The sequence below is a fragment of the Vanellus vanellus genome (genome assembly GCF_965231255.1).
Source record: "Vanellus vanellus genome assembly, chromosome: Z".
Lineage (NCBI taxonomy): Eukaryota > Metazoa > Chordata > Aves > Charadriiformes > Charadriidae > Vanellus > Vanellus vanellus.
In genome coordinates, this window is record NC_138908.1 from 15,852,123 (window position 1) to 15,864,851 (window position 12,729).

A 12,729-nucleotide genomic window follows, 5' to 3' on the forward strand; every position below is an offset into this window, starting at 1 on the left:
GGCTGTGAGGCTACGCTTGGTTGCAGATACATGGCCATCCCCTGTAGGCTTCAAACAGCTTGTGTCTGCTGCTGCCATTCTTGCAGACCTTTCCTGTACAGCTGTGACTTCATTCAGTGGGTGCTGGACAGGCTTCTCAGTAGCATTGCCCTGCCACCACTCCACCCAGGGCCAGCACGAGCAGCAGATGGTGCCTGGAGCCCTGATAGTGGTTCTACTGATGCCACAGACTTATGACATCATACATAGGCCTGCCCCTCAGAAACCAGTGGTCCATATGCAAGTGTGTGACAACTGTGACTAAGACAGCTGTGCACTGTTTCTGTATAGATGGATTGCAGGCATTTGTGCTTCACTTTGACCTGCTCTGAGAGGTTCTAAAAAAAAACATGACACCCATGCAGTTGTGATGGACTGTGGGGCATAAAGAGTTTGTTTAGCTGCAAAGCAGTGTGGCTTTCCTTTCTGGGCTGCATCTGCCATGTGAGGAAGAGCACTCCAGCATTTGCCACTGCTCTTGGTCCAGAACAGTTCCTGTTGCTACACGTTAGCAGTACTTCACCTCTAGGGCCAAGCAAAGCCCTAGTTTGACTGTATCAAGAGTGAATCCATAGACTGGCTGTTTTTTGTCATGGTTGCTTTTTTTAAGTTTCACTTTCTAAATTAAGGCATAATACTACTAATGTCAGCAAAACCCAAAATGTGACTGGTGTTTGAAATTAGGCCACAGCCAACCCCTCACCGTTACTGTCCCCCATTCCACTACGGGAATGTCTTTGTTCTTTTCCAGCAGCAAGAGATCACTATCATCTGCCCCACCAGAGTGTGTGTAATAACACACTGCTGCACGGGGGCATAGAAGAAGAGGACACCCTCTCCCCACAGAATAGGTTATCAAAAGTTACACAGCATTTTCCTTGTGTAACAAAAGCTTTGTGTGCTCTTTTACTGAAAGCCATTTCACCCAGAGGGCATCTTACTTAACAAGGCAAAGCTGGGCTTAGAATGAAATAGAACCCTACAAACCAGTTCTGGACCCAGAAACAGATTTTTATTACTACAGCTCTGCTGCATATCTGGGAGTTCACATCTTGACAACAATCAAATAACAGCAGCTCACCAAAATCCTGATGTGGAGAAACAAGGCAGCATTAAACCACACAATTTCTATACCAACCTCAACACATGCAGCCAAGCAACTGCCAACCTTGATAGTTTAACCCTGGGGAACAGTAAAGCTGCTCACTGTGTAGTATACATGTTTTTATATATATAAAAAATTATTAAATATATCCTTGTACATGAAAGAGAGAGGCTGCCCCTCTTAGAGCCTGAGCAGTGACCACCCTGGAGTGGGGCAATGCCTGTGTCATAGCTAAGGGGAAGTTCAACAGCACTGAATGTTCAAGCCATGCTGTGGCGCAGCGAAGTGGGGACGCTGTAGCTGATGTTCCTTCCTGTATACTCTCAGTACATTCCTTTGACAGTTTTGCTGTCAATGACACCAGCCTCTGCAACATTATCACTTAAGAGAAACTTCAGTGATAGGCAGAAGACATCAAGAGAAGGATGTCTAAATCATTGTTTGTTTCTTTCCTTTCTCAGTAGAAACCTAGGTCTGGGCTCAACGCCTCAGCTTCTGAATTAAAATAAATCCTTTAATCCAAACAAAACACTTCTTCCAGACTTGGGTTCACGTACAGATTAGCGTGGCAATACCACAAGAAAGCTGCAAACATGCCTTCAATTTCACAAGTCACTTTATTTTATGTTGGGGTTTATTTTGTCTAACCTATGACAAAGTTAGTATGCCGCTGTTTCCCGGCTACTTTTTCCCACATTACATTTGTCATTCCAGTTAACAAAAAACATACATGTCCACTAACATTTCAAGGTCTTTGTTTTAGCCTGAAATCTGAAGACAGGTTGTAAGATGATTTTTTGCAAAGTCATTTTGGCCAGTGTTTCCTGAGATGTTCCTTTAGCTGTGGGATAGTGGACAGCTGTTGTTTGCAACGATGGCATCTGAGGGGCAATGTGAGAAGTTCAGAGACATGATCTTTCACCATCACTTTTCCCTTGTCTCTTATCATCTCTATCACATCTGAAAAAAAGAAAAAAAAGAGATGAGAGATATTGGGACCACGTAGCGTCATGAAACACATGACACCGCATAATCTCCACGCACTGCTTTGCATGCACAGCATGTCATCACTGTATTCTAATTTAAACCAGTCACAAAATTTCATTGACTTCTACTTAGTGCTATTCCCCAATATCTCAAATTACATAAAACCTTGAACTTATTACATTAGAATTTATTGCTTACACATTTGTTTGGAAAAAAGCCCAAAGCCAGAACCCACAAGCAGGATTACATGTTATGAAATACCTTTTCTAATCATTACCTTCAGAGTTTAAGAAGTAGTCTGTTGTAAAAGAGTTCCAGTGCTTTTTGGTTTTCAGGGCCGGAGAATCAAAATCCTGGCTGATTACGTGCAAGTGTAGCTGACTGAAACAAATATATTACATAGATAAGAGAAAGATATTAATGCTTGAAGTGCTTTTGCAGTACTGTCAGTTGCAGACATGGCTCAGCAGAGTTGGACTGCCAGCCTTAGGGGTCAGTCTTATCACATTTCACCCATAGTCCTGCGACAGAAGAAACCCAGTCTGTTCTGGAAGCACCGCCTCATGCCAAGCATTTCACTTAAAACAGTCAAGGTCACTACTCTGCGTGACTCCTAACTACAATCTATATTCCTGCTAGTTTCCAAAAAGGCAGAGACAGTGGTTTTAATGAACCAAATGTAGACTACCTGAATAGGACTTGATCAGTGACTCAAAGCTTCATCCAAGAACTGGAGAACAACTTAGGAACACTGACTCCAATACCCACAGGCATTTGGACGCTGTAAGATCTGGGCTTATTTACACATAAGACTCAAGTCCTTGCTCAGTATCAGGCAGGACCTGACAGGCTTAAGAGTTTCTCTCTGATCCCAGATCAGTGCCCTGGGAGGGGGGGATGCCCTAGCATTCAGCCACTAGCATCACCACCACCTGTTTTGCTGGGACTGGACCACAGGCGTACCGTAGCCCCAGCTGCAGTGCTCTGCTGGGGGAACCCAACAGGCATTTCTCACCAGACCCAAGATGCCCGTGTAGCCCATCGGCATGTACACAGCAGTGCGTGCACAGCTGCACCCAAGGGACTTGGACACCAAACTGATGGTAGTGTTTAGGAGTATTAGTTGCTCTTTAGCAATGCCAGATCACGTCACAGGTTTGGAAGAACAGGATCTCCACCTGATGACTCATCTAGGTCTTACCTCATACTGGGAATAGCATGGTAACCCAGTCTGAACTCCAAACTCTCTCTGGCAGGGCACTGTTCGATCATTTTTTGCCCAACTGCGTGCATATGTTCCAGGAGTTCAAGATGGTCCCTGGTGACTGACTTCAGGCTTGAAATGGGGTCCCATGGTAAGATAAGCCAGTGGTAACGTGCTTTAGGATATTTATCCTTGATGACTACAGTCTTTTCATCTTTGTAAACCTGGCAAAACAAATAACTAGATTATTTACTGACTGAAAGTTAAATATCTTATTCCTATAAGCACTGCACTTAATGGATTTTGAGACGCTAACCATATGCACGTCCCATTATGGTTGGAGAAGTCCCTAAGGACATGTATGTGTTGTTAGTGCAACTGGGACTGCCAGGAAAAAAGCCAGGGAAGATTACTAGATGGGGAAAAATATCAAGCAGCAGAGGATTCCACTTCAAGGAGGACTGCTGCTGGAACTAAGTTGGTCCAGGATGTGTGCCCTCTTCCACACCATGTACCAGGCAGCTACAGAGAGATGTTCTAGCATCCATCTTTATATACTTTAAGCAAAAAGCTTTCTATTCTTACTTAGCAGTAAGTTAACCATTGCTACAGGTGGATATGAACTCTCTTGAAAATCACCTGGATTCAGATACCAGTGAGGTCTAGGAGACTCTACTTCCATCAAGCTACATCCACAGTCACTGAAACAAAATCACAGCACTGTGCTCAATATAGAGCACGTAGGAATGGACTGGACTGCCTCATACTTCGCAGATTTCTGGAGTGAAACACAAGTCTCAGAGGTGCTACAAATATTGTGCTCAGCGCTGCATACCTCCGCCAGCATTACAAAGACAAGAACATTGAAGTCTGAGCTATTTCAGTTCATGCTACCCACTGTGCTACTTTGTAAGATCACCCACAAAAAAGTAGAACAGATTCCTGTCTATCATGTCCTTTTTCCCCTGCTTTCATTTTGTTTTGCTTTCTGCAACAATTTGATGCAGCTGATGAAGAGAAACAGGAGCAAAGCATCTGGAGAACAGGGGGGACAACCTGCCCCAGGCAACAGAAATCTGTCAGGTTCTGAAGCAGAAACTATGTGCTGTGTCTCTGATCTCTTAGTAGCACACGAGTTGGTAAGAGGTGGATGATGTCTTTGTCATCTTTGCTAATTATTCTCATATGTTTATATACAGAGCTGATCAGTCTTGCTCTACAGGAAGAAAGATTAAAATTTTATCAGCACGCAAATCATAGGACTGATTCTTTCAGCAGCAATACTGGTTGATGATGTCATATTTTTATATACACACATTTGTGTCTGCATATGCAGCCAGTGGGAGTGGGATCATGATCAAGTATTTTCAGAAGAAAGACATATTGCCATTTATTTAATATTTGATTAAAATGCAAAGATAGGAGTTCTATTGTTTGTTTAGTTCAGAACCACAATAAAGCTAATGCTACCTCACAAACAGTTGTGTGTCCTCTAACATTCAATGAGCAGTTTTAAAACCAGCTTATCTTTTGGGTCAAGAAAGCACTGTCTTGGTAAGTGCTATATGAAATTCCACTTAAGGGATGAAGATTAAGCTTCGTGTTTAAAAAGTAAGCAAATATTTCAATAGCTTTATCATTCCCCATAGAAAGACATTTGAAACTGCTGGCATTTCCAGGACAATGGGCACCCAGTTCTCTTGCAACTCTACGCAGTTCAACACTTTAGACTTGAATTAAAAAAAAAATAAAAAAATCAATCAATAAGGACCTTCTGATTAGTTATCAAGGAAATTATTTTCAGCCTGAAGGTGATCACCACCTGAAGGGGCCTAGTGAGGCTGTAGGATCTTCACCCTTGGAGATCATCTCAACTCAAAATGGCCAAAGGCTGGGGCAATCACACCAAGTGCATGTGGTCACACTGGGTGACTTCCAAAGGTCTTTACCAACTGAAATTATTCAGTGATTTCAAGAACCAAATATCACAGGTGTCTGATACCTGTCCTCTGAATACATACTCTTGCTGAGAAGTACCAAGGGAAAAAACACATCTCTAATGTTAAGATGACCATGCAGCAGTCAGCCAGCCAGCCAAATCCCAAGCTAAATAGACCAAAGTTTCAGGCCTTACTCTGCCAGACAGTCGAATACTGATGCAGAGCAGTCTCCCTATTTTGGATTTGAGCTAGAAATCTTGGTTTTGAGGAGGAGTTTTCTGCATATTTGACATAACTTAAAAATAAAATGAAAGTGGGTTCTATACATGGATAGGGAAGGTTCTCTCAGGGCTTTCTCAGAATACAATAACAAGGAAGTGTGTATACACTGTAGCCACAAAAGACATTTATCAGATTTTTGCACCTTTAGCCTGACCTCCCCAAAAGCAGGCAGCAGACAACAAAAAAAGAGCTCAAGGAAACCATTATGCAGCCACAGGGAAGCAGAGAGAAGGAGGTGCATCTGCACAAGGTTAAAAGATACCACCCAGGAAATTCCTGTTGGCACAAAGAAACCCGGTGGAGGAGGAGCCAGGGGTCACATCCTGTCAGCTGGCACAGAAGTGCTGCAGTTGAGTTTGTTGGAAACCAGGAAACAGCACCATGCTTGGAAACAAGGCAGCACTGACCACCGAAAACAAGGACTATCCACTACTTGCTCAGCTTCAAACCAGACCCCCACTTTAGTTGGTTTCCTTGAGGAAACAAAACAACTGCACTGCTCACCTGCTCTCCCAACAACCTTTTTGAAATCTGTTGGCCAAATTTGACAGTGTAGAGAGCTCAAACTAATTAAGATAATGACATTCTGCAAAATCAGTGTAGTAGAGACTCCCAAATTAATGCTGCTACAGAGAGATATGCAAGTACAATTCAGCCCTTATGCAGTACTCCACTGGTTAATCAGATCATTAAAGTAAACCACCGAAGGAAGAAATAAATTAGACAGGAACTACTGTAAAGTACAAGTGTACGGCTCTCACCTGCATTTTTGGATCTTGCATGGAGCTCTTTAGACCCTGACTCCAGTGTCCTAAATGTTCCTAAAGCACAGAAGGAAAAAAATAATTTATAAGAGAATTAAGAATCCAAGTATATGTTTTAAAGCATTCAGTTAAGTACTTTCATTAGCATACAGCAGTAAAATAACAGCTGAATAACAGCTCGATTATTTCCTTTCTAGAAATGCCAACACCCCTGCTCCAACTTCCACCCCACAAAGCTACTTTTGAAAACTTCTAACAAGATACTTTTAAGATTCAAAGTTAAGTGTTTCAAGTGTTGGAAATTTAAGAACAGGGAGCTCCAGATGTGTTTGAATTTAATAATTTGTACGCACATGTTATGGCACAGTCCTTGGTTACCAATGATGACAGATTATTGTACCAAAAGAGCCTCTGCTTCATGGATCACAAGGGCCAAAGGAAGTACAAAGATCTCCATTAACTGTCCTACTACATGCTACTCTGCACAGAACAAAGAAGTGCTTGCGGTATGTGGCCTTATTCTTAGATGTACAAGTTGCTTGTACAGAAAACAGGAAAGGCACAGGAAGATCAAGCCAATACTAGCAGATATCTTTTAACTTGGTTACTGAATGCCTAACAGAAGGTGCGTCAAGTGCTCTTTTTTCAAAATAGTGTTTTATGTGTTTAGATCACTTTATAGGCATTATCAACTATGATCTTCATCATATTCTTATGGAGAAATATATTCAAACATTATTATAGAACTGACAAGAAACAGCGTGAATGTTCTCATCTCTCTGCTCATACCACTCCAGTCTGGCCCTAATACAGCTAGCCTGAGCTCATAAATTAAATCAGTGAGCTTGAATCACAAATGAAATCAGAAACCCACCACAACCTGGGACTGAAATTTTGTCCCAAGGGGTTTCACTTCTGTGCCTTCTCTTCCAGCAACTGCACTGTTATAATTCCAGATGCACTAAGCAGTCTTCTATTTCCTGCATGTCAACAGGGCTAAAAACTCCCTTTCAATAGATTTTGGCTGGTAACATTCATTAATGTAAACATGGTTCTACCACAGGGAATGACTAAAGCAGGAGGGTGGGGGGAAGCAATTAAAAAAAAACATAAATAGGGTCAGGTTGTTCCATTCTCTATGCGTAAGCTTTTAGATAACCACTGCTCTATTTGTAACATGGTAGATTACATCTCAAGAGCTAGCACAGTATCCTTGTGCGACTCCAGCTAACCTGAGCTCACGTGGACTGTCCTAGCAGAAACTGCAGGAGGAAGCACAGATTAAACCCTCACTCGCTACAAGCAAGTCCCTTCATACACATGCACCCCCAAGCTCAGGCTAGAATGGGTCCCAGGTAACTTTCTCAGGACCTCAGTGATGTCAGGAGCAGAGTCTTTGCCTCAGTGCATGTCAACTCACATGCTCTGAATACTCTGAGGATCTGTGTTCACCTGAGACACTTCCCCATCAGTAGTACCCACAAAAGTAAAAGACCAAAGCCCTAATGGAGAAGACAACCCCAGGAGAAACAGCACAAGTACTAATACCAATAGACTTGCCTTTTTGCTCGAAGTTTCTTCATTTGGAGAGACACTGGTGGTGCTTAGCTTGGGATGTGCAGAACTACCTTGTGTATCCACCACCTCCATCTTCATTGTTTTTCTTGGCACTAGCTCTATATCATCATTCTCACAAGAGTCCTCACATGGCACCTTGCCAGTTTGTATTTTCTCTTCTGCTTCTCCGATAGTTTTCCCTGACTCTTCAGCAAATTGCACCATGAAGGGGTAAAGTTTATTCACAATATGCAGAACTTGGCCTGGCTTCATTTTCACCTCTTCATCTTTGCCAATATTCACGAGATCAACACTAGTTGGGTTGACTCCTATCTTTGGTAGGGAGAAAAAGGGGGAAAAAAAAGCAAATGATGTTGCAACTGGAATTGCCAACTACCACTCCATTGTCCTGGAATATCACTATTCTGGAAAGTAAATGAGTTTTGTATTCACTGCATCCTCTCCCCACACCAACCCACTCTAGAGGATCAGGGAAGTCCAACACTGGAGACATCTCTCTATGGCCCAGTCTTCAATCACCGCTGTTAGTACACAACCCTTAGGGGCATGGTGTCACTGGGACCCAACAGTTCTGTAGAAGCTGGCTACAGTTACCGCAAGACCTATGACACACTTTGCTCAAAAAAATGAATGTTATATTAAACAACTGTTAAAATAATAACAGCCTTAGTAACAATTATTTCTGAAGAGTAACAGTAGTTTTAACAAATTATTTCAGTCTGGTCATCCCCAGAAAGCTTCCGGTTTTCAAATTATTTTACTTTCTTTCTTCTCCTTCTTACTACATTTTGGTTTCTGTTTCTACCGAATGCTAACCCATCAACACATTTGCCTTCAAATACACAAGCACACACTCTTCTGGCTCATTTCAAGACGGAAAGGAGTTCAGGCTTACAACCACTGGCTCATCAACCACAGCCCACTGCTAACGCTTGCAACACACTCCCTCCTGTGTGGGAGGAAAAAAGTCTCTCTGAGCCCCCAGAAGCCCCTCTACTACACAGGTATTAGCTCCTTGCTCCTTTTTTTTCTTTCCCAAGATGAATATGATAACCTTTCTCCAGCCCATGGAAGACTGTGTGCAAACAGAGTCACAACACTTGCCTCTTCCTTCAAGAAAGGCTAAACCTCTCTGTCCTCCTCAGCTTGTGCAAACTATATATCAGTGTATCTGTATTTTAATGCTTTTCTTTTCATTTTGCATCTTACACTTTCACAAAACCAATTCTGTTATTTATTCTATTCTAGCAGAAAATGAGGACAGCAAGGTCAATTTTTTACCTGCTTCTCTCATTGCATCAGTCTACAGCACTATAGAGCTCTAAAATAACTTTCCCCTCCAAACAGTGTTTTAAAGACTGAGAAGTTACCTGAAGTTTAGCTGATAATTGAAAAACAATACATTTTGCTCTGTCTCAGGAATAAATATTAACACAAAGTGGCATGGGCAACCCACAGTGACTACTTGAGAGATGGATTTTGCCTGATCATGAGGGTGACCCTAGGGAAATTAGGTGTCTTCAACTTCAGTAAAATGCTTTTGGTTAATATTTATGCATGAAACAAGCTTTAGGAAGACAGCTCTTCCCTTTGACTGATAAACTCTGTCACAGAATGTTTCTTCAGTTTTGTCACTGTGATACCTGCCTGATTCACAAGATTGTATTGTGCCTCTCATCACTTGGTATTCACTGCAATGAAGCACCCGCCTGATTCCAGCCAGGATCTCTTCCGTCTAGAGTTCCGCAGTTTCACTCAGGTCAAATACACTTCACATCCCCTGGGCCAATACACTATCAAAAAACTGACCACTGGAAGCCAGTGCCACACAGAGTTCACCTGGGAAGCACCTCTAGAGCAGGCAGCAAAAACATGCTAGCACCCACCACCAGAAAGTATTCCCAGCCCCAAGGCTCCACTAACACAGTATTCAAATTGTGGCTAAGGCCAACTTCTGTGAAAAACTGTCTGAAAGATTTTTGCTGGATTCACCAGATACCGATGGGGTCCCTGTGGTTACTGAGCTCTGGAGGCGTTTTGACAAGGATGTCACTCCTCAGCAGGCAGAACACATTGATGTGTTGTCCGTACTTGGTGATGCTGCAAATGCACATACATGCCCCAGCACCTGAAGCCAGACAATTTTCCCTTCCTATTATCTCAGGGATACCAGTCCTCATAAGTATGAGAGAGTAAGCCTACATCCATCCAGTTAGTAATGTGAGAATGCTTCAGTGCTGTCTCACATCCCATCCTTTCCCAGAGGTGACCTTTGGCTCTATCAGCCATCAAAACAAAAACCTTACATAACTAATCAGCCCTATTAACACAAGGACCAATATGATCTTAAATGAAGGGCTGCCTCAGCTTTAGAAGTTTAAGGCTCAGGAGGCAGATCAGCAAGCTAAGGGGAAGAACTCCAAAATCTCCCAAATGTAGCACATGGAAGAACAGGTTGAGGATTCACAGCAGCGTTCCCCGATGCTGCAAGTCTGTCTGTCTGAGATTGGAGCATATCTGGAAGGAATAGTGCAGTCTTTTCATTGAGGTGCACACCAAAAAAAAAAGACAGATCCCTTCCAAGAACTGCTCGCTGTGCTTTCCTTGGTCAGAAAATATCTTCAGGCCCCTCAGACCTGGTGATCAGAATCATCACTTGCGGCATTTGTGGAGTTTAAGCACAACAACCGCCCCAGTATCAGAAATATTGTACACCCATTAAAAAACATACCTGCTTAACTGTGACATACCCCTTGTTACAGTCTGCTTTTAACTGAACTGGAAAGAAAGAACAAAGTGTCACAAAACAGTGTAAATAAAAAGGCCAGAACTCTGCTGAACCACCCCTTGCAGAAAACACTCCTGTATTTTAAGATCTGCTACCTTCTGAAGCTGATCTCTGTGAATGTAGGCAAAGAATACTCCTGCCTCATCCTGTTTCCAGGACCACAGGTAGAACAAAACCAACATAAACCTGGAGCCACACCTGAGTATTTCACATCATGGATCAGCAAAATTACTTCAGAATAAAGGTGAAATCTGTAGAAATCTTCTACACATTCTTGCTGCTCTCACCAGTCCTCTGTGACAAGGCATAGAGCAGGACTGTGTCCAGAAGGAAGAAAGATAAGGCAGGGAAGATGTGAAGGGGAGTATTTTATAGATCACAAATATTTTTATATATTCTCCCAGCGCATCTATAAAATAACAAGTCATACTAAAAATCAGTTGGTGGAAGACAAGGGAGATGAAGTGCCACTCACAAAGCAAAAGTGCATGCAGTGATGATGACTGCAGGCCTGGGGGCTCATGTTAAGGTTCAACGCCTTTGTTTACAAAGCTGAACTTCCTGTTATAAGGTGTCTCCTCTGATTTTTTAGGGCCCAGAGATCTCCATAAGTGCTTATAAAAAAAAAGCTTGATGACTTCAAGAATCAGGCAACACTATGGACCATGCAGAGAAAAAAGACCATAAGCCAGTGACTGCAGAAGCAAGCCTAACGAAAGCCTGCTTTGACTTCAAGGAAAAACTGCGATTTCCCATTTAGGCCCTGCTCAAAGCAGGCTTACAAATTAAGCCAAAACACTGGTCCATTAGTTTCACTGTAATTTAGCCAAACAGAAGAACAATGTTTACTGATAAACATGAGTGCTGTACTTGTAACTTGCACTTTTCACAAGTTTGGTTGCTGCTGCATGTAGAAAGCAGGATCTGAGCCAAACCTTACCTTGCTGCCGTGAACACTTCCTATCCGTTATCCCAGTCTCTGGGCCACGCCCAATTACAACTGCTTCCAAGTGTGGCAGTTTCATCCGCTGACTGCATTTCTCTTTCCCCACCAGCCAGCACACACGCATCACTGTGCTATAGAGCAAAACAAACAGCATGTTACTAACACACAGCTTCCCGATGGGTCACCTTCCTGTGGAGCAGGGTCCAGGAATTCTGCTGCCACTCCATTCTGTGGCCGAGTCCCTTCTGCTAACTGGGTTCATACTTATGAAATTCAAGGCAAAGCACAACATTAACACTAGCATAATCTAAGAGCAAGTTTGCTGTCTAAAGGGCAATCCTATTTTGCTTCCTTCTACATCACCATACATTCTCACATCCATGGATCACACATAGGAAAAATCAACTGAATCAACAGTTCTATCTCACAGAAAAGCCGACCCACCAAAAAAGTGATCAGGGTTGATCTGATTAATTTACACACCAAAACAACGAAAGTGGCTTAAAACACACAGGGCGAGAAAGGGGAACAGATTCATCCAGCAACAGTCTGCAGACAGAGCACACTACAAAACCGGATGCTCAAGTTTACACCAATTTGACCCTGGACAGCAAAGATCCCACACCTCCCCGCCTCTACCCGGTGCTTGGCGCTAAGCGCTCCTCCTCCTAACTGCGTGGTGAGCTTACCCCGATGCAGAGCAACCCTCCGTCCCCACTGCAAGACCAGCGCACTGGCACACACTCAAAAGCGTGCGACGTGGGGTTACGCCCACGCAGCTGCACCTCCCGGTCGGCCTGCTGGTCAGGACAGACCCCCTCCACCGCTCGCTACACACCCCGCCGGAGGCGCGCCGCCTGTTACCCCCAGTGCCCTACCACCCGGGCGGGGGCCTGCCACAGGGCAACGACCGACAGCACCACACAGACGATGCAGACGCCAGGCAGCGCCCCCCCAGCCCCGCCGAACCCGTCCCTGGCTGTCGCCGCCGCACGACAGTCGATACCGACCCGCCGCGCGTCAGCCCGCCGGCCTGAGGGGGGAGTCGGGCCCCGGGCCCCGTCCCCATAGCAACGCCACGCCCCGCCCTCACGGC

At 43.8% G+C, this 12,729-nt stretch overlaps 1 protein-coding gene across 2 annotated transcripts; it reads right to left on the reverse strand.

The window, feature by feature from the left end:
* Nucleotides 1–1,753: 1,753 nt before the first annotated feature.
* Nucleotides 1,754–12,348, reverse strand: APTX (aprataxin). Of its 2 annotated transcripts, XM_082497740.1 has the most exons (8): nt 12,323–12,348; nt 11,628–11,764; nt 10,631–10,677; nt 7,882–8,211; nt 6,319–6,378; nt 3,333–3,559; nt 2,409–2,512; nt 1,754–2,104 (listed from the first exon to the last, which is right to left on the reverse strand). In XM_082497740.1, exons 2-8 carry the CDS (start codon nt 11,755–11,757, stop codon nt 1,950–1,952), a joined length of 1,053 nt encoding a protein of 350 aa, XP_082353866.1. In that variant the 5' UTR covers nt 11,758–11,764; nt 12,323–12,348; the 3' UTR covers nt 1,754–1,949. The 2 variants fall into 2 exon arrangements, with proteins under 2 accessions (XP_082353866.1, XP_082353865.1); XM_082497739.1 differs by lacking the exon at nt 12,323–12,348 and having other exon boundaries at nt 11,628–11,815.
* Nucleotides 12,349–12,729: the final 381 nt, after the last annotated feature.